The 20433-nt window shown below is 40.9% G+C and overlaps 1 protein-coding gene across 1 annotated transcript; it reads right to left on the minus strand.

The window, feature by feature from the left end:
- Nucleotides 1–1522: 1522 nt before the first annotated feature.
- Nucleotides 1523–20191, minus strand: SPG21 (SPG21 abhydrolase domain containing, maspardin). Its single transcript, XM_058541838.1, has 9 exons — nt 20001–20191; nt 16150–16236; nt 13197–13358; nt 9822–9902; nt 8498–8643; nt 6298–6406; nt 5501–5608; nt 3147–3287; nt 1523–2238 (listed from the first exon to the last, which is right to left on the minus strand). Exons 2-9 carry the CDS (start codon nt 16210–16212, stop codon nt 2122–2124), a joined length of 927 nt encoding a protein of 308 aa, XP_058397821.1. The 5' UTR covers nt 16213–16236; nt 20001–20191; the 3' UTR covers nt 1523–2121.
- Between the last annotated feature and the right edge of the window lie 242 nt (nt 20192–20433).

The following is a 20433-nucleotide window of genomic DNA, read 5'->3' on the forward strand; positions in this document are numbered from 1 at the left end:
CAGTGCTAACAGTCAAAAATGTCAAGCCCTACCTTCATGGTTTACCAAGTGCTTCCATAACTTGTGACAGTTGTCAAGTCACAAGGTAGTCAGAGAAGACAGTGGCCTTTGTGGAAAGATCACTGGCTTTAGGGACAGTCAGACCCAAGTTGGCATCCCAGTTCCACCCTTTACTCTGTGATGCTGAGCAAGTCTCTTGACCTCTCCCTCTGTGACCTCACCTGTGACATGGGTTTTCAGGGTCGTGGTGGGGATAAAATCTGAAAAAGTATGGTGAACTCAATATTCTGAAAACTTACAGGGAAAGAAGCATCGATGCTGAGTTTCTTGTTTAAACTGTACCTCAGAGAAACCAAACAGTTGACGAGGGAAAGTTGTGTTTTGTTTTTTAATCAGCAAACTCCAGTTAATAAATGCAGAAGGAATGATAAAAATTAAGAGTATTGTCACTGCAATACTATTGACAATACTATGCAAGAGTATTGTCACTGCAACTCCTAATGAAAGGATGCATTTGTGCAGTGATCAGCAGTGGCAGCCAAACCATCAGGGGAATTTTCCCATGACCACCTCAAGCTGACAGCACCTGAACCCAATGAGCAACCTTAACAACTAAGAGACAACCAGACGTTATGTGCCTCCCGAGGTGACACAACGGGAAGCACACAGCTCCACCTATGAAGTGTTCCTGCCAAAAAGACTGAGCTTGAACCTGATCAAACCTCTAGATGTAACTACCAGTTTACTGGAAATACCCGGGACGGAGAAACAAGTTAAAGGATGTCTCGAGGCTGTAATCAGCCAAATCCAGACTATGGGGAATACTATAGGGCGTATGAGCCTGTTTCTTCAACAAATAAATGGCAAGAAAAAAAAACAGAGGGAGGAGGAACTTACAGTTTAAGAGAGACTTAAGAGGCATTTCAATCAAATACAAAGTATGAACTTTGTATGGAAGCTGATTAGAACAACTATAAAGGACATTTGTGAGATAATCATGAATGGGAACACTGACTGGGCATTAGATGATATGAAGCAATTAGTGGTGAATTTTTAAGTGTGATGATGGTGTTACGGTTATTTTTATCTCTTGAAGGTACCTATAAAAACATTTACAGATGAAATGATATGGTATCAGAAATTGCTTTAAAATCATCCAGTGATGGGAGTATGTGTGGAAGAAGGGAGGGTGGGGTATGAGATGAAACAAGACTGTCCATGAGTTGGTAATTTCTGAAGCTAGGTAGTGGGGACATAGTTCATTATACTATTTTCTCTACTTTATGTGTGTTTAAAATTTTCCTGAGGACGAAAAAAGAAGGTATGAAAAGTACCAGGCACATAGTAGCAGCTCAATAAATGATAGCTACTGTTATTTTACAATAAGCAAACTGCGCTTTAGAGAGATTAAGTAACTGACCTAAAGTCACAGCGAATTGGCAAACACCACCATGGTCTGCTTCTCAGAAAGTCCTATGTCTATGTAGCCCAGTTGGGCAGCTACAATAATCACAAAAGCCACTCACTGAAATTGAATTTTTATTCCAAATGACTGTAATGGCTAGAAAGACAACAGCTAAAACTGAAAACGATTTGCTTAACTGGAAATTAGAAGTAGTTGATTTTCAGGAGAGCAAACGGTGGGGTGACAGCCTTGGCACTCTGATAATGGTTATAACCAAGAAAGCAGAACAATAACCAATGTCCTTCTGATACACAATCTGGATGTGCAGCATTTACAGCAAATAACATAAAAAGAAAGAAAGGAAGAGAGGAAAGAAAAGGAAAAAAACCCCACAAAATCCCAAACCTCAGAAATTAACATTCACTTAAGAACACAGTGGTGAAGACTTCTGGTAGCAAAATTTTCACAATTCTTAAAATGGGAGTCTTCAAAAGTACTTCTTTAACTTCAAAAGCTAAAAAAACTGAAGAGGGAACAGTTACACTGGCTTAGAAGAGCTGCTGCCTGTCACGAAGATGACAATCAGTCCTGTTTCCAAACACAGTGATAACCGGTGAACCTGACAAACCCAACAGAGAGGCTGGCTGGCGGGCGCTGACGTCACTGATTGTACAAGAACACGCTGCATAGCCCATCATGAACAGCCGAAGCCGCAGCTATTGCTCCTCCTGACTGATGCTGAGGTTGCCTTTCTGCACCTCGAGTTCCTCGGCACTGACCATCGATGGGTCAATGGCCGCATATTTGGTTCCATGGAATTGTAGCAAATGTATCTGTAGGAATGCAGAATCTTTATTTCAAACATCACCATGGTATATAAATGTCTTTTACTTCTAAAATTACAGTGTAATACACACTAATTAGAGAAAAATTGGAAAACACAGAAAAGTCAAAGGATTTTTTAACCCACAATTTGGGAGCTTTGTTCCTCACTTAATATGTAACCAGGCTCTCCAAGTTCCTACAAACTCTTCATAAACGTCTTAAATGGCAGCATGCTGCTCTACGAGTAGGTGTTCACCCTTCCCCTCTGCTGCTGCGAGTTAGGTCCTTCTCATCCTCTGCTCTTCTAACACCGTGATGAGTGTCTCTGGGTATCAAGTTTTTCTGTATTTAGGATCCTCCCCTTAGGTCCACTGCCACAAGCAGATGACAGGATCAAAGAATGTGACTGGTTTTTTAAGGTTCTTGATACTTCTTGCCAAATTGCCAAAGCAATCATTTCTCACCCCTATTCTAACATCCATTGAGATAGAGGGTGAAGAGGTGGTGTTTGTTAGTTTTTATGTTTTTTTAATGAATTAAACATAGGGCAAGAAGTTGCTTCATGGAACTCAGATTGACCCCATTGAGGTCCAGAGTCCCGCTGTGACTGAATTTATTGTGTCTGGGAGGAAAGGTCACGTCATACCATGTGGCTACTTCAGCGTGTGGAGGCAGGCCTGCTGCTCTCAGAAGAAGGAAGGTGGGCAGAGAGTCGCCTGTGTGTCTCTAATACACTTGCCTGACTTCTCCTATAAATTATTAATGTAAACCACCCTTATTGAGTCAATACCTCATTCCTACAGAGAATTCTGTAGTTCTCTTACTCCACCATCAAAAAAAAAAAAAGAAAAAAGCTTTATGTTTCAAACCATACACTTTGGGTTCAAAGTGCTCTGGGTTCCAGGCTGGGACTTACCTGTACATAAAGATTCACCTCTGCACTTCTGCACAGGTATGGGAAATTGCCTCCTGTTTTAAGGTGAGCCCTCCTGGCATTAGGATACAGTTTGTACATTTCTTCTTTAGCTTCGGTTGAAAGTGCACTCTGGTCAAACACCTTTAAGAAAACACAAGGCTGAAACCTACTTGTATCTTAATATGTTCTTTTCACATTGTGTAAAGTGCTACTCCAAGCATTCCTTTCTCCTGAAGACACCACTGAACCCCTGTGCAGCCCAGGCCACCCACTCTTGCTAATGCCTGGTGACGCTAACTCCAATGCAAGACTTAGACTGTGCTGCCAAATGTCTCTTGCATTCTTTGGGCAAAAAAATTCTACTGTACACTTCCTTTTTCCTCAAACATAGCTAACCAAATTAACAGAATATTAATAGTAAACAATTATCAAAAAGGCCAATTAATTTTAAAAAGATCATGAAATCCCAAAAGAACTTTTTAATTTTATTATTAGTTAAAAACAATTACATAAGTAATATATGCTCACTGAAAAAAAATCCCCCCCAAATGTAAAGAGTATGAGATAAAAAGTCCAGATCCTTTCCTGGGGGAGCCACTGTAGTAGTCCAGAGTGTATGAATCTAGATCTCTTTCAATGCCCAGACAAATTTATGTTTATACACCATACACACATGCAAAAAAGTTTTTCAAAAAGTAATTTAAAAGTAAAAAAATAAAATTTTTCTTTAATGCATCTCTGACTTGCTAAAGCTTATAGACAGTGTTCAGTGAGCACGTACCTAAGTGGTAAGCACAGCTTTGAAAGATGGGCAGGCAGAGCAAATGCACTGTGAGAACCAAATATTTCACCAAGAGTATTGAAAAGCTTGCTCTGTGTCATGGTAAATGTTAGACTGTAGCAATTATAACGGAGAATGATAAGAAGTTATTGTTTATATATAATTTGTAACGGAAAATTTCCTGAAAAAAAATCAATTCTTAAAAATACCACGTTGGGGCCGGCCTGGTGGCGCAAGCACTTAAGTGCGCGCGCTACGCTGCGGCGGCCCGGGGTTCGCCAGTTTGGATCCCGGGCGCGCACCAACGCATCCTTGTCAAGCCATGCTGTGGCGGCGTCCCATATAAAGTGGAGGAAGATGGGCACAGATGTTGGCCCAGGGCCAATCTTCCTCAGCAAAAAGAGGAGGATTGGCATCAGATATTAGCTCAGGGCTGATCTTCCTCACACACACACAAAAAAACCCCACAATGAAATACCACTTTACATCCATTAGGATGGCCATTATAAAAAAACAGAAAATAACAAGTGTTGGTGAGGATATGGAACAACTGAAACCCTTGTGCATTGCTGGTAGGAATGTAAAATGGAGCAGCCACTGTGGAACAGGATATCATGGTTCCTCAAAAAGTTAAACATAGAACTGCTAGATGACCCAGCAATTCTACTTCTGGGTATATACCCCCGAAAATTGGAAGGAGGGACACAAACAGCTATTTATACACTAATGCTCATAGTAGCATTATTCACAATAGCCAAAAGGTGGAAACAACCCAAATGTCCATCAACAGATGAATGGATAAACAAAATGTGGTCTATACATACAATGGGATATTATTCAGCCTTAAAAAGGAATGACATTCTAATACATGCTACAACATGGGTGAGCTTTGAAGACATTATACTGAGTGAAATAAACCAGACACAAAAGGACAAGTGTTATATGATTCCACCTAAATGAGGAATATGGAATGGTCAGATACACAGAGACACAAAGTATAATGTTGGTTACCAGGGGCTGGGAGGAGGGGGGAATGGGGAGTTACTGTTTAATGTACAGAGTTTCAGTTTGGGATGATGAAAAAGTTCTGGAAATGGATAATGGTAATGGTTGCACGACATTGTGAATGCACTTAATGCCACTAAACTGTACATTTCAAAATGGTAAATTTTGTCATGTAAAGTTTACTACAACTGAAGAACATAGGAAGCAAGCTTTTGTGCTAATTAGACTTTATGCAATTCTTGATACTCTGCCCTCATGAGGCCCCTTCTCTTTGCTGCCCAGAGGTGTAATAGCTAAAAGTGCAATATCTATTGGTAAGAATAGCAAAAATACACCCAAATGGGTAAGGATTACCATGTTTGCTTAAATTTATTCTGATTTCAATGGTGTTATTCCTGCCAGGAAAAATACAGGATAAGTAATAAGCAGATTGTTTTGGAATTGAGAAGGCTGGGGGTGGGTAAAAAAACACAAAAACCCAAGGCAGCATTTGAAGAGGCAGAGTGAAAAATTCTAAAATAATTATGAGGAGGATCTTGACATATATACATTTAGAAAGGAAGCTTACATCCATAATGGTTACAGGGATGTCTCGAATTTTATGAGGTTCCACATATGAATTTTGACAATTCAGGGTAAGTCTTGAAGCCAGTTCACTCTGTCCCAAACTTTCCAGCTGCAGGAAGACACACAGGTAAAGTTTTTGAGTTAATTTTGTTTTTCACATTTACATTAATTCCACAGATAATATTTGTGCTTATAAAGGTGGTACTATGTGTTGTGGGGCCAGAAAGGTCACCAATGAGGAAATGCAATGTACTGAGAGGTTGTACACTGGGCCTCTCAGGTGGTGGCATTTTTCTGTTCTGGGAACCTGGCATTCTGTAGCCCTCAACCTGAACTGCCTCAACAACCAGGTGCCTGTGGGCAGCAGGCCAATTCCTGCAGCTCAAAGGTGACAGATAAACGTTTAAGAGATCTTACTGCTGGAAGAGACCTCAGAAAGATCATCTAGCCCAGTAGTTCCTAAATGCAAGGCTACAGACCTGCTACATCACCTTCATCTGCGGGAGGGGGAGGAGGGGGCAGTGGAGTAAAAATGCAGATTCCCAGACCCCAAGCCCAGGGATTCCCATTCGATGGTCTAGTGCAAGGCCTTGGAATCTTTATTTTTAAAAGTTCCCCCAAGTGATTCTGATTACTTACCAGCAGTAATATCTGTTTGGATGTATTCAAGTTAATATGGAAGACTGCTTAACAAGCACCTCTAATACATACTCAATGAGACAGATATCTCATCAGGAACCAAGAAGACATGAAAATTCTCAGTACAAGGTGTCCCCACCCCAATGCCATGATCCTTACCCTGTCCACCATGAAATCAATGGCATCAGCCATCATAGGGTCCACTGGGCCAGATGAAAAGTTGCCAAGAACTATTTTTTTGAGCATAAATGATGGCATCAGCCAAAAGCTGTAAAACAAAGACTTGATTTAAATTTCCAAGACTACACAAAAATGGCAAATATTCATTCAACATTGAAGCTTTGTATTAGCTGGGAACTTAGGATCTAGAGAAAAAAGGACCTAGTTCCTTCTTTCAAAGAGCTCAGCATCTTCTGCAAGCTCCCAAAGAGTTATAGCTTAATATGATTAAACTTTTATTTGAGGATTTGGAATAATTATAAGCGATATGTCAAAATACCTTTACCAAGGTAGGCATTGTGATGAACCCAAGATTTTTTTCCCCCTAATTGGCCTTATTTCCAATGGCTAAACTATTTCCTTTGGAAACTGAAAACTTAAGATTATCAAGCTTCAGGTTTACATCACCTTTTGATTGACTGACATTTCAAAACAGATTTCAAAATAGGAAAATGAAAGAGTTATTATACCTCCCAAAGTGTGCTGCTCTTAGATTCAACTGGGCTAATTCAAGGCAATTCCATCTTTATGGATTTCTATATGTGATTTTTAGTTGATATTTATTCTATTAATTAAAAACGTTGAAAGCCATTATATAGGGTAAACACTAATTTCTCTAAACCTATACTGAAAATGACGTATAAAAGGTGCAGACCACCTTCTGATGCATATTCTCAATGGAATGGCTTGTTGGAAGTTGAGCTTCCCTCTCAAGGACCAGTCGGCCAGCTTTCAGTTACCTTTCTAAATTCTCCACTCTGCCCCCCAATAGTTTTCTTCTCTTCCAAAGGCACGATGCCTGAGTATGCTCTGTGAGGGGTGGACTGTGTTGGCTTTCCTCCCCTCTGTAGCCTCAGTGTGTCGCACATAGTAAGCACTCAGATATTTGATAAAAAGTAGCTGATATGCAAAAGCACAAAGTGGGGACAGTCTTGGCTTCTGACAATTAAAACAACATGAAAAATCATCAAAAACAATTGATGAGCTTCAGTGCATCATCTGGACATGAAGTATTCGTAGCTAATGTATACAAGAAATTGCTGCATGAATGCTGAGTAAACTACTGAGATAGTATCAGGAAAAGTTTTTAAAAATATCAGAGTATAATCTTAAGTAGATATGAAAACAATGTGAAAACCAACCTGATCACATAGTATGTTTAGCTTTTTTTATGGTAGAGCCTAGTCTTGCTAGCAATGAAAGAAATGCACATTAAGTCAGCTTTAAGGTACCACAAGATACCTATCAAACTAATTAAAATGACAAAATCATCCAAGGGATGGCTCAGAGGAAGCAGGTACCCCACTGGTTGCCCCACAAAGCATTACACCATTTCCATCATTCTGAAAACCAGACTAACATTAAGTGTCATGATGTACAGAACATTTGCTGACAGACTAAATGCTCTAGTCTCTCCATTTTGGGGAACATATCTCAAGGATATAACCCAGAAAGGGAAAGAAAAAAGTAATTAGTACAAAGATTTACAGTAGAACATGAGGAAAATAGGGAGCGGCCAAACGCCTAAAGAAACTGTTGTCAGTCAATACACAGAACTGTTTACACAAAATAATAAGTGGAAAAGGCAGAACATAATATTAGGTATATATGCACTGAACAGAAACTGTAAAAGCATATGAATGTATATTAAACAATGCTAAACAATAATTTAGAGTAATGGAAATAGTTGAATTTAGAGTACATTCAATTCTTTTCTTTTGCAAAGCTGATTGCTTCTAATTTTAAAAGCTGGGCAGTTTCAGAAGACAGAAGTAAATATGACCCATTCCCTCCCTAGGACACTGAAAAACCCCAAAACCAACATTTTCAAAATTCCACTGAACAGGGGCTGGCCCGGTGGCGCAAGTGGTTAAGTGCACGCGCTCTGCTGTGGTGGCCTGGGGTTTGCCGGTTCGCATGCCGGGCGCGCACCGACGCACCGCTTGGCAAGTCATGCTGTGGCGGCGTCCCATATAAAGTGGAGGAAGATGGGCACGGATGTTAGCCCAGGGCCAGTCTTCCTCAGCAAAAATGAGGAGGACTGGCAGATGTTAGCCCAGGGCTGATCTTCCTCACACACACAAAAAAATTCCACTGAACAAAAATAATAATTACTTTAGCTGAATGTTTACATTCTTACCTGTTTGCAGTCCAAGTTTGGTTAAAGATAGAGGTGTCACTGAAGGAATTGCAGAGGATGAGGGAATGGACTCTGGGAGATTTGTGAGTATATTCGGCAAATTTCTGGGCCAGAAAGCCTCCCAAAGAAGCCCCAAAAAGATGAACCTAATTGTAAACAAACACAAGGAGGATCCTAAAACAACGATCAATCCTGAACATAAGTGTCCAAAAAAAGTTGTTTTAATTATCACCAACCACAGAATATAATGTCATCACTAGCCATTAGACTGTAATAGTCATGCATCACTTAATGAAAGAAATACATTCTGAGAAATGTGTCACTAGACGATTTCGTCACGCGAACATCACACAGTGTACTTACACAATGGTATAGCCTACTACACACCTAGGCTATACGGTACTAATCTTATGGGACCACAGTCATATATGGGGTCTGTCACTGAGTGAAATGTCGTTACATGGTACATGATGGTTCTACAGCAGTTAGAAACTTAGGAAATATTGTATTTAAATGCAATTTATATACTCTGTCAAGAAAACAATACAACTGTGCATACAAATTATACAAGTTAAAAAAATATTATTCACAGAATACATTAGAAAACAAAATGTTGTTTATGTTTATGTTAGTTGTTTATGTTTAGTTGTTTATGTTTAAGAAACATAGTTGTTTATGTTTAAGAAAACTATGATTCAGTAATTCCACTGCTAGGTGCATACCCAAGAGAACTGAAAACATGTTTACAGAAAACCTGTACACGAATGTTCACAGCAGCATTATTCATAATAGATAAACAATGGAAACAATCCAAATGTGCATCGACTGATGACTGCATAAATAAAATGTGCTATATCCATACAATGGGATATTATTTCACAATAACAAGGAATGAAGTACTGATGTATGGTACAACATGGATGAACCTTGAAAATGATATGTTAAGTGAAAAAAAGCCAGTCACAGAAGACCACATATTGTATGATTCCATTTATGTAAAATATCCCAGAATAGGCAAATCCATAGATACAGAAAGTAGATTAGGTTGCCAGGGCTGGGGGCAGGAAGGGTGAAGATAATTGCTAGTGAGTATGGGGTTTCTTTACGGGGTGAAAAATGTTCTAAAATTGACTGTGGTGATGGTTGCACATATCTGTGACTATACTAAAAACCATTGAATTATATACTTTAAAAGGGTAAATTGTATGATATATAAGTTATATCTTGAAAGAGCTGTTATTAAAAAATAAAAGACAACACCAGGCTTTACAATGTAAATGCTGCATTAAAATCACATGCAAGTAATTAATTTCAGGGTACTCACTTTATCCAATTGTAAATGGTCTAAAAGCTTTCTGAATCCATCACAGAATTCAAGATGGTCCCAATAAACTGGATACTGCAACTGAAATAATAATAATAATTTTTAATTTATTTTAAAAACTAAAGGTAAAATGCAACTCATACATATATATATGAAAAACTTAGGACTCACGTAACAGCATTTCTCATTTGTTCAAGCTCTGCTCCTTATTCAAAATATGTGAAAATTAGCTCTCACCATCTCCTAAACTTCATAATTCACATTTTGCCTAACTGACCAATTAAAAAAGAACAAAAAGAAAGCACACTCTAGTGATACTATGTGAATAACAATTTCAGCTCACATCAATTTCCTTTCCAAATAGCTGAGAAATTCTGAGGTTCAAGGGTGAATGGAGCAGAACCCATCCAAGTAAAGAAATACTGTTTTCCTTTAAATCCAGTTTCATTCTGAATTATGGCTCAGGAGAACTAGAAATAAAATTCATTCTAAGGAGAGTTCCCTTTCTTTTTGGTAGCATTTCTTTAAGGGAGTATTCAATAAAATTGTTCCTCTTATGTTGACTTAGTCATTCTATCTGATTTCTTGTACTTTTTTTTTTTCTGAGGAAGATCTGCCCTGAGCTAACACTCACTGCCAACAATCTTCCTCTTTTTTTTTTTCCCCCCCCCGGTGAGGAAGATTGGCCTTGAGCTAACATCTGTGCCAATCTTCCTCCATTTTTTCTATGTGGGATGTTGCCACAGCATAGCTTGATGAGTGGTGTGTAGGTCCATGCCCAGGAACCGAACCTACGAAGCCTGGGCCACTGAAGCAGAGTGTGTGAACTTAACTACTACGCCACCAGGCCAGCCCCCATCTTCCTCTTTTTTTGGTATGTGAGCCGCCACCACAGAAGGGCCACTGACAGACAAGTGGTGTAGGTCTGCACCTGGGAACCAAACCTGGGCCACCAAAGTGGAGTGTGCTGAACTTAACACTAGGCCAAGTTCTGGCCTCTGATTTCTTGTACTTTTGTGACCCAAAAAGACAGGTGCTTGACCCTAAGCAGCCTATTGATGTTGACGATTATGAGGAAAAAGAAATATAAATCACTAACTCCTTTTTAGGGGACTCAGGCTTGTCACCTAAGAATCCCCCTCTCTTTAACATATGTAAAACCCACCTGACAGGCTTGTTGTTTTAAGTGCTTAGATTCATTTTGTTATTGACAAATCATTGGAATAGACACTGCCATGTAAATTATGGGATAATTTCAGATTTGATATATGTTACTTTTACTATTAAAATTCCATTTGTGGATAAGATTCCACTATTCTGAGACAGAATGGAGAACAGACCCTCCCTAGGAGAGAAAAATTTGAAAATCTGAGTCATATGATAACCTAAAAGAAAGGAGATGATATTTTTATGAAGCCTTTAATTTAAAAATATTTGTTTCCTAGATAGGTGATAAAACTGTATACAACTTAATACATACACACACATAATTGAGTACAAGTAAAACTGGGAAATCTAGGATCAGTGGATTGTGTTAATATCAATATCTTGGTTGTGATATCGTATAATAGTTTTGCAAAATGTTACCATTGGGAGAAACTGCCAAAGTGCAAAAAGGATCACTCTCTGTATTATTTCTTACAACTTCATGTGAATCTACAATTATTTCAATAAAAATTTAAATGAAAAAAGGATCTGTGCATTTTAACTGCTAGATACTAACAAATATCTTGTAAGTTTCAAAACCTCATGGGGTTGGGCATTCTGTTCAAATCTTAAGGATAAAGTAATTTTGAAAACACTGTTGGCCTTTTCTTGATTCATTATCTAGCTAATGAAATAGGGAAAGCCCACATCAAGGAGCTTGAGGGCAAAGAAGAAATGTGCAGCCAGAAGGCAAGGCTATGGTGACCTGCCAGTTTAGAGCAATAAACACAGTCAGCTTTTGACAGCACTCTAAAGTAGAACAGACCCCTGGGGGCACTCAGTTTCTCCCTCCCTGGCTGATCAACAGTGGCCACCAGGAAAGGTACTGTCACATTTTAGGGGGGAGAGGGCTGGGATAAGGGCAGGTGCCACCCTGCATTCCTGTAATGCTTTCCAAGAAGAGAGATTACTGAAAACCTAGAACAAGGGAGGATTATGTTGCAGAAACTCAAATATGCCATAGGAGGAAGGGTTAAAGAATTTGGAGAAATTTAGATAGAGAAGAAGAGACCTGGGGCAGGCAGCAGGTGGCTCCAATAATAACGAGTTTTTTGAAGAAAGAGAAGGGATGTCAGGAGGAAGAGGTATGGGATGTATTTTGTGTGGCTCCAGTTGGTGGTAACCTCAGTAGAATTTGCAGTTACTTCCCAAGAGAAGAGATTTGGCCCACATTACTGTCTCCTCTAGACAGTAAATAAAATGTATAATAACAGCAGTACTTCCACAGAGAGTACCGTTTACATATTAATATTCCAGGTCACAGAAACAACCACCAGTTCCAAAGCCAAAGAGTCTCTCTTTCCTCAGAAGTTAGCAGACCAACCTCCATTGTGGCTACAAGTTGAGGCATGCCAAAACATGAGTCACAGGCAATAGCGCCTTCCCCTCCCAGACCTTTCTCCCAGAGGAGGAGATTCAAGAATGGCCAATACAAAACTAGATTTAGATAAGATAACAATTAGAAACAAAAATTTCTTAACCAAATGCTAAGGATATGAGCTAACTGATGAACCTCAACTGTCAAAGACTTACGTTAAAGCAAGCTTTCAGTCACCTAGATGTTAGCGGATTCCTTCGCTGTCTAACATTCCATCCTCAGCTCCCTCGGAAATGGAGTCAGAAGACTGAGCTTGTTTCTCCCTCCCCCACCTACTGGCTGTGTGACCTGTGGGATCACTAAAATGGCCTGGGGGCTGGCCCCACAGTGTAGTTGTTAAGTTCAGTGTGCTCTGCTTCAGCAGCCCGGGCTCTCGGGTGCAGATCTACACCACTTGTCAGCCATGCTGTGGTGGCGACCCACATACAAAATGGAGGAAGACTGGCACAGCTGTTAGCTCAGGGCCAATCTTTCTCGGAAAAAAAAAAAAGTCCTGTACTTCAGTTCCCTCATCTATAAACAAGGACAACGCTCCCTACCATTCAGACTTGTGAGGAGAATTAAAGGAGAGAATGCATGTAAAAGCCGGGCGTAGAGAAGTCTTCCAACAGAGGTGTGTCCCCTCTGCATCTCTGTGTACACATCCCTCTTTCCTTCAAAAGGCTTCATTTCACATTTTAAAACAGGAAAACAATATCTTATCTCCATAAAAAAACATGCTCATTACTATAGAAGAACAAAAAACTACAAAATGTGGACCTGAATTTTAATATTAAATCAATAATACTTACAGCTATAACCCGGTAACCCCATCCAGTCAAAGCCAAAATCTGCCGGAAAAACACATCTGCGGTTCCACTGACGGGGGGCAGAAATATGAGAGGACACCTGATATTTCTGGGGCCTGCATCATAGAGCGACCATATCTTACTGTCGTCATCATCCACGATAATCTTAAGGGAAAGTTGTAAGAAAAAAATGGAAACCTTATGGATTTGGTTTTTATATTTTACTTCACACTATAATTTCACACACAATTTTAATACCACTGCCTTGTTTGTTACAAGATAACCCGGGGATCAAGCCAGACAAGCATGTATAATGAACTGCCTTGGACTCCTTTTCCTTCTTTAGTGCTAAGGAAATATTCCATGGAACTCCTTTATACTCATCCAAAGAGCTGCCTTTTCCTTCAGTTTTTGAGTTTCCTTCCTACCCACGATTATACGAAGTCTATTTTATTTACCGTTAAACAGTATACTCTGTACATGGCATCTTATTTCTTCCCCCACTTCTGGCTGTGTGTGTGTGTGTAGGAGGAGGGCAATCTGCAGAGTCATTCTCCAGTGCTGAACCAGAGGAGTGGCTGGGATCAGCAGGGTCAGAGTATGAACAGAGGAGGTGAGGGGGAGACGAGACTCCAGGCTCTGGGGAGAAACTGGGCAGAGATGGTACCACTCAGGAGATGCTTCAGGAATCTGATCTACACCAAGCCTCTAGCCTGCTAGAGAGGAGGGACGAGGCAGGTGTAGGTGTCACTGTTCTGGGGGAATGTTTCAAGTCAGGTGTGGGGAGTGGGTGCAGGGAAAAACTGGCTTTTTTGGAAAAAGGGGGTGAGGAGGAGGAGGAAGTCATCAGAAATCTTCCTAATTTAGTGGTTCTGGAGCCAATAGGCGAAAAAGATGAGCATGAAATGAGCTAAGACAAACCCAGTGCTCAGCACAGTTTGGCAGATATTGGGTGTTCAATAAGTGTTAGCCATTAGTATTATTCACTACCTAATAGTTTAATTTTTGTTTTCTTTGGCTGACTTTCGGTGGTATTTGGAAAAGTACATTAACTGCTTGAACTTTTGCCAATACAGATCAATATTTATCCTACTTTTACATGAAAAGGCTAAAGGTCTCCGGGTTTTATTTTCTGAGAGCTCCTAGCTGGCAGTGCTGTGGGCCCCACAGTGTCACTGTGGGTGGCAGCACACTAACTGGGGTCACTGACGTCACTGGAGCAGACAAAAGGGCAAGGCAGAGTCCAGAGGGCCCTGACAATGTCCTTTGGGACTTCCCCAGGTCACGGATGGTCACAGTAATAGCTCATGCTCATGTTTCTGCCCTCTGTATTTTGCCACTCCCATTTTTGCTTTCATGTTTCTTTTTGCTATGACTGTGATAAAAATCTCTTAATGGCCTTTAACAGTGCACACAGTAAATCCCAATCTTGTAGTAATAAAATTCATATGAGATAAGATATTCAGATCTCTAAAATTTTCTAGGAAATTATTTCAGTAATCCAATTTGGAAGAAAAGTAACAAAAATGGCATGTTCTCTCCCCCACTCCCCCAGTTTTACTGAGATATAACTGACATAGCATGTTCTGAATTTAAGCCATAAATACTTAAAGGCTGTTTATCACTTCAGCTTTCTCAGAGTTCTTTGAATGGCAATTTTGTCAGAATTCCTTTAGAAGACACACTATCTACTTGATAATTTAAAATCTAGCACCACAAAATTTCAAGCAAACTTATCATGACTTGTGGATCAAAGTGATCTGACAACTGAAGAAAATTACATCAATGAAACTACTTCCTATACCTAGTACTAAGAATATTTAGATAAATTTGAGTTGTTTGGGCTCTGGTGATCAGTTTGCTGAGGGAATGAGTTCATCAAGAGGAGCTCACATGAGTTACTTGAGGGGATGGGACAAGGTAGATGGACCCCACGAGCCAAGTGTCATTTAACCTGGGCAGTAGTTTCCCAGGTAGCAAGAAGGAAGGGGGGCTCCCTTTGATAAGCAGCCAACTACTTCTGGCTTTGAAGGCAGACTAATTTGATTTTAATCCAGACTCTATCAGGCTGTGTGACCTTTAACATGCTAAACTTTGTGAACCTCAGTTTTCTCATCTGTGAAATGGGCACACCATTATCTACCATGTTAAACTGCTGAAAAGAATTTAAATAAGATACCTGGGGACTTCCTACAACAGTGCCAGGTATATAGCAGGTATTCTGTCTACACTTGGAGAATTGTATCTCAAAGTTCTATATAGAGGGTAATTTTGTAATTAAACCAAACTTGCATGATACTTCCACAGCTGTCTACCCTGACAAAATGATTATAACAGAGACCTAGATGATCTTCAGATCAGACTACTCTAATACTTCTACGAGAGAATCAGCAAAGATACTACTCTGGGACTTGAACAGCCTTTGTCTAGTGTGATCCCCAAATATTTGGGATTAATTTGGGACTCAGAGTCAGTAGTCAAACTTTGACCTAAGTGTTTGGGGTTTTTCGACACCCCAGGCAAATGAAGTTTCCAGAAGATGACTATGGCAGAGTGAGTCTATCATTGCAAACAGAGGATCTATAATGTGACTCACTGTAAACCCTAAATCGGAGGAAAAGGAAAATGCTTTATAATAGAATCTGATTGTACTTACGGTATAGTTGCTGTTGTAGGAAGCTTTCTACCAAACTAGACAGAGGAGTTCTTGCTTGCTTGAATATGTAAAAGCAATTATAAAATAATGAGTATAGTTATACTCGCTTTTACCCTTGAACGAGTCTCAGAAGTTGACTGTATTTGACAGGCAAGCGGTGAACTTTATGTTCTGCACCACAGAGTCATAACACTTGGCAATAACCTTTACTCTTAAGCACTGCTAAGCCATAACATCTAAATCACACACAAAAACAATATGAGATTTTACAAATAAGAGGTATAATAAAACCACACGTACCTTTTTAAGGGGAACTGTACTTCTAAACCAGTTATAATCAGGAGAGACTTTAATCTCTCCCATGATTAGCTGAAATGGAGGTTAACCCTGAAACAAAAGCATGGGATATTTCATGTCAAGAATTCATATTGACATCAGAACTAAATGTAGAATCTGGTCGAGTTATACCAACAATACTTTAAAAGGTAAAACTGAGGGAATGGGCTATTTTACCTTGTCGGTATATTCTTAAACTACAGAAAACAATTTGGTGAAATCCTATCATCGTAGAGCAGGAAGGGGCCCTGAGAGACAATTATTCCAACCCCCTTAGTTCCTCCAGAAGAGGAATCTGGTCTAGAAAATTTAAATGACTTACCCGAGATCCCATGGCTACTGCAGAGCTAGGACCAGACACGGGACAGTCTTTTCTGCCACCAGACTGCCTGTCCTAGTTAAATGATACCACACTGCAGTCCCATCACCTACCTTTGACAATATCTTAAGAATCCATTTTAATAAAGATGTTCCTGTCTGCTAGAACTATAGGGAAGAATCCACAATAGAGAAAGGGGCTAATGTAAGCCCGCTTCCTGATCAATTCACAAAATGCCGTCAATCTAACTCTAGTGGAACATAACTTCAGAACCTCACATATAGTTCTTAACGCAAAATACACGAAAACTTGCTGTTCATACTGATGTGACTAAAAGTGATATAACGTCCTCTGAAAGATCTGTGAGAAGATACCAGAATAGACTTGAAGGCACTATAGCAACAAAACATAACATGTACCTTTAGAAGAAACGTGTGGTCTTTTGTTATGAGATTAGTGATTTTTAGCTTTTATAGTTCTGTGGCCTTGGAAAAGTCACAGATCCTCTTTGGGCTTGTTTTCTCATCTATGAGTGTTTCACCACTGTTTCCCCAAAGCCTAGAATAGTGCTTGGCACACAGCAGGCATTATCTGTTGACTAAATGAATGACTATGTCCTAAGGAGACTGAACTAGGCAATCCTAGAGTTCCTTCTAACCCGGGCACCTATGAGCACTGGACTGGCTGAGTATCTTTAATTTAGAGGCTGCCCCTCTTTGCTCAGGCATCCACGTTAGGTCATAACAGGAACCTGAAATTATAGTTCCCTCTTGCAGATTCTTATTGCCAAATGAGGAACTTCCACCCACTGGTCTGGAAGGATTCAAATACTTGCATTGCGTCCTTCCCTCTACCCCAGGGCAAGCCTGGATTTCCTGGGAGAGCTAGGATGAGTTCGAGACTCTAGGATTTAACTCCTGGGCTTTCTCTGAGCTGTCCTTTTAGAGGGGCTTCTCTGGACCGGCCAGGAACAGGGGATTCTAAACCCAGTGGAACTCTTCCTCCCCCGCCCTCCAGATCTGCTCCCTCAAGAACAAAAGGCACTCAGCAGTCTCAATTGTTACCTCTAACCTTTTGGGGGGTTACTAAACTGAACCCTAAGGAGATGGCAAATGTAGACATCCAATATTAAACTTGATTAACAACCTTGACATTGTAATAATGGTCTCTTCTCTCAAGACTAAGATGGTACTTTTAGAAAAGTTTGTTAAAATCATAAGTTGCTCTCAAGCACCAAGAAAATCATCAGCCAGTCTTATGCTGAAAATCAGTGTGCACAGATGTAGTTATTATTATACTGAAATAAAGAAAGTCACTCTTTGCATATCCATTTTCTCTTACCAAATATTAACATGTTAAAAAATCTAAGCCATTTGAACTATATAACCTTTCTCTACGCTGGTTATCACTTTTAATTGAAAGCAACTAGCACATATAGTTAATTCTGGAATATTTTCTATCTGGATAGACTTGAAATATTCCTATATCATCTAACTACTGCCTAATGGCAACATTTTCTAGTACTGCATTACTATAAACAATTACTCTATTGTACAGGAGGAAATATCAAAAACATGTTTAGCAAATAAAATCTACTCAATAGATTTATAAAGCACCTTAGCTAACTAAAGCCAGAAAGTTTGCTTCTAGATTCGCCAAACTTGGGATAAAATTAATCATTCATAGTTTGGAATGAGTTGCAATGTACAAACCAAACTACAACAGAAATACACATCATACACAGGCACACAAATTCACTGTCATCCACTTCTTCCCATAGCAATAAACAGAAAGACGTTCCTTACCGCAGTCCTCAGTATTGTTCACAACCACCCTGGTGTTATAACATTTTATAACTAATCTTGCTGGATGGAGAGATTCCACCCGACTGTGACTAAATGTTTGTAGAGGCAAGTGATTTTAACACTTGTGCTAGTTTGGCAGTACATGAAAGGTCAGATAGAAACCAAATGTCGCATCTGACCAACTGACGTTGAAGAGAAAAAAAGCTCAGTGCTGCAAAGGGAAAGCAGCTGTGAGCAGTATGAAAAGAAATTTTGTTCTCCTAGCTCTCTTTCATCCACTAACGGGGTATACTTTTCCAAGTCACAACAGAAACATTCTGTATGTGGCAAAAAAGGTTAACTGAGATTGCGACCAAACCAGTCAGCATTAAATAGGAAAGAATGTGGACCATGAGCTCAACACTGATTTGATCTCTCACAATTCAATTCTTCACGAAATCACCTGTTCATGCTGGTGGGAAAAGGGCCGCAGAGATTAGCCTTAATCTTGCCTAAGGAAACCCCTCCTTGGGGAGTGCTTTGCATACCCAGTCCTCTCAGCCCTTGTACTGCTCAACAATGAAACTGCCAGCTGTGAGTATGCACCAAGAATTATATGCACTTATCCTTCAGGGTTTCAACAGAACCTGCCAGTTTATAGTCAATGAAATCGCCTTTACAAATGTTTAAGTCACATAACCAGCTTAACTAGTCAGAGGTTTCTGATCCTTTATCTCAATCTGTATTTGATCCACATATGGACAATCTGTGATTATTATTAATACCAGCAATAACAAAATATGAGGACCTAAGAGTCTCTAGGCCATGCAATTGGCTTTTCAATGCAAGTCTCCAGACCTCACCACACTAGGACATAGCTATCCTTTTTTTAGATCTCTTCAGGGGAAGATTTATCCCTCTTTTCTTCAGGAACTTATTCCATTATCTTCTAAACTTCATGGGAGGAAAAGCTGCCTACTTGACATTTCTTCTGTGACACCTCATCTTGTGCTCTGTCTTGGTATAAAAGCTTTTGGAAATTTGCACACAGCTATTAAGTTACTCCTCAGTCTCTTGAATCTTTGTGCCAACAGGAGCTAGAACATTGTAGGTGGAGACAAAGCAGCAGCATAAATGCAGAACTTAAAACTCCCCAGGAAAAGGAGAAGAGGAAAAGTGAGACTCCTGACCTGCTACTTTCCTCATCCCTCATTCACAAGCCTCACACCTGGCCCATACTCAGCAATGACAAAGACATCTGTCACTTTCAGGCTGAGGTGCAATCTCCAAAATAACTGGCCTCTGCACAGAGTTCTTCAAAGTTAACTGAAAAACATGTTCCTGGGCTGCAGCTGCCTAGCCAGAGAATGGGACTACAGGAGGATGCCCTGGTCAAGCCCCCTCCCCCCACCCGCAGGCGACCCACACATAAGACCCCCACCCTCACCCAGTCCCACCGATGACAGCACACAAAGGCAGGGTCACAGGCACACCGACCACCCCCATGTACTACTCGACCTCAGACACACACACACACATACAGAGGGACAGGAGATCACGTGCATGGTCACACGCACCGGTCCACTCGAGTCCACACTCACAAAGCGACACGGACAGAGGCAGCCACGTACACTACATACACACCTACCTGCAACTCCATACACATCACACATCCACACCCCCACTTCCCAGGGCCTGGTTCCACTCCTCACCTGCCGTGTCCGCCCTCACGTCCCTTTCCCTCCTCCTCAAGGAGGCTCTTCCCTCCAGTACAGGCACCGGCCGTGGGGTTGGCTGGGCCCGGGTGGGGGCCCCCGGGCCAGAGCCCACACGCCCCGCAGGCGCAGAGAGCAGTGGGGGCCCGCTGAGAGGCCGGCCTCCGGGGGGCGGGGCGCGCGGCCAAGCGAGCCTGGGCGGCCGCGCTCTCTCCTCCCGAATTGTTAGTTCAGCGGCCGCCGGCCTCGCGCTTCCGGGTTTGAAGGGGGCGGGGCCACGTCGTGAGGAAGGGGCGGGACTGCGTGTCTCCGGCGGTCACCACGGCGACGGGGCGGGTGGAAGACCCAGCCGAGAGACTCCCGGCGCTCTCGCTTCATCCTGCGATATGCGGAGGATTGGGGAGCCGGCGTGGTTCTGGCGGTGGCGGCG

Source organism: Diceros bicornis, chromosome 5, assembly GCF_020826845.1.
Source record: "Diceros bicornis minor isolate mBicDic1 chromosome 5, mDicBic1.mat.cur, whole genome shotgun sequence".
Lineage (NCBI taxonomy): Eukaryota > Metazoa > Chordata > Mammalia > Perissodactyla > Rhinocerotidae > Diceros > Diceros bicornis.

What these genes read in the sequence shown, in the direction of transcription:
- SPG21 (XM_058541838.1), bottom strand. Translation starts at nt 16,212, where the DNA reads ATGGGAGAGATTAAAGTCTCTCCTGATTATAACTGGTTTAGAAGTACA. An exon ending in GTACAGTTCCCCTTAAAAAG is followed by an intron (nt 13,359 to 16,149) that starts GTACGTGTGGTT and finishes CTTTCCCTTAAG; the next exon opens with ATTATCGTGGATGATGACGA. An exon ending in TCCCTGTAACCATTATGGAT is followed by an intron (nt 3,288 to 5,500) that starts GTAAGCTTCCTT and finishes GTTTTCTTAAAG; the next exon opens with GTGTTTGACCAGAGTGCACT.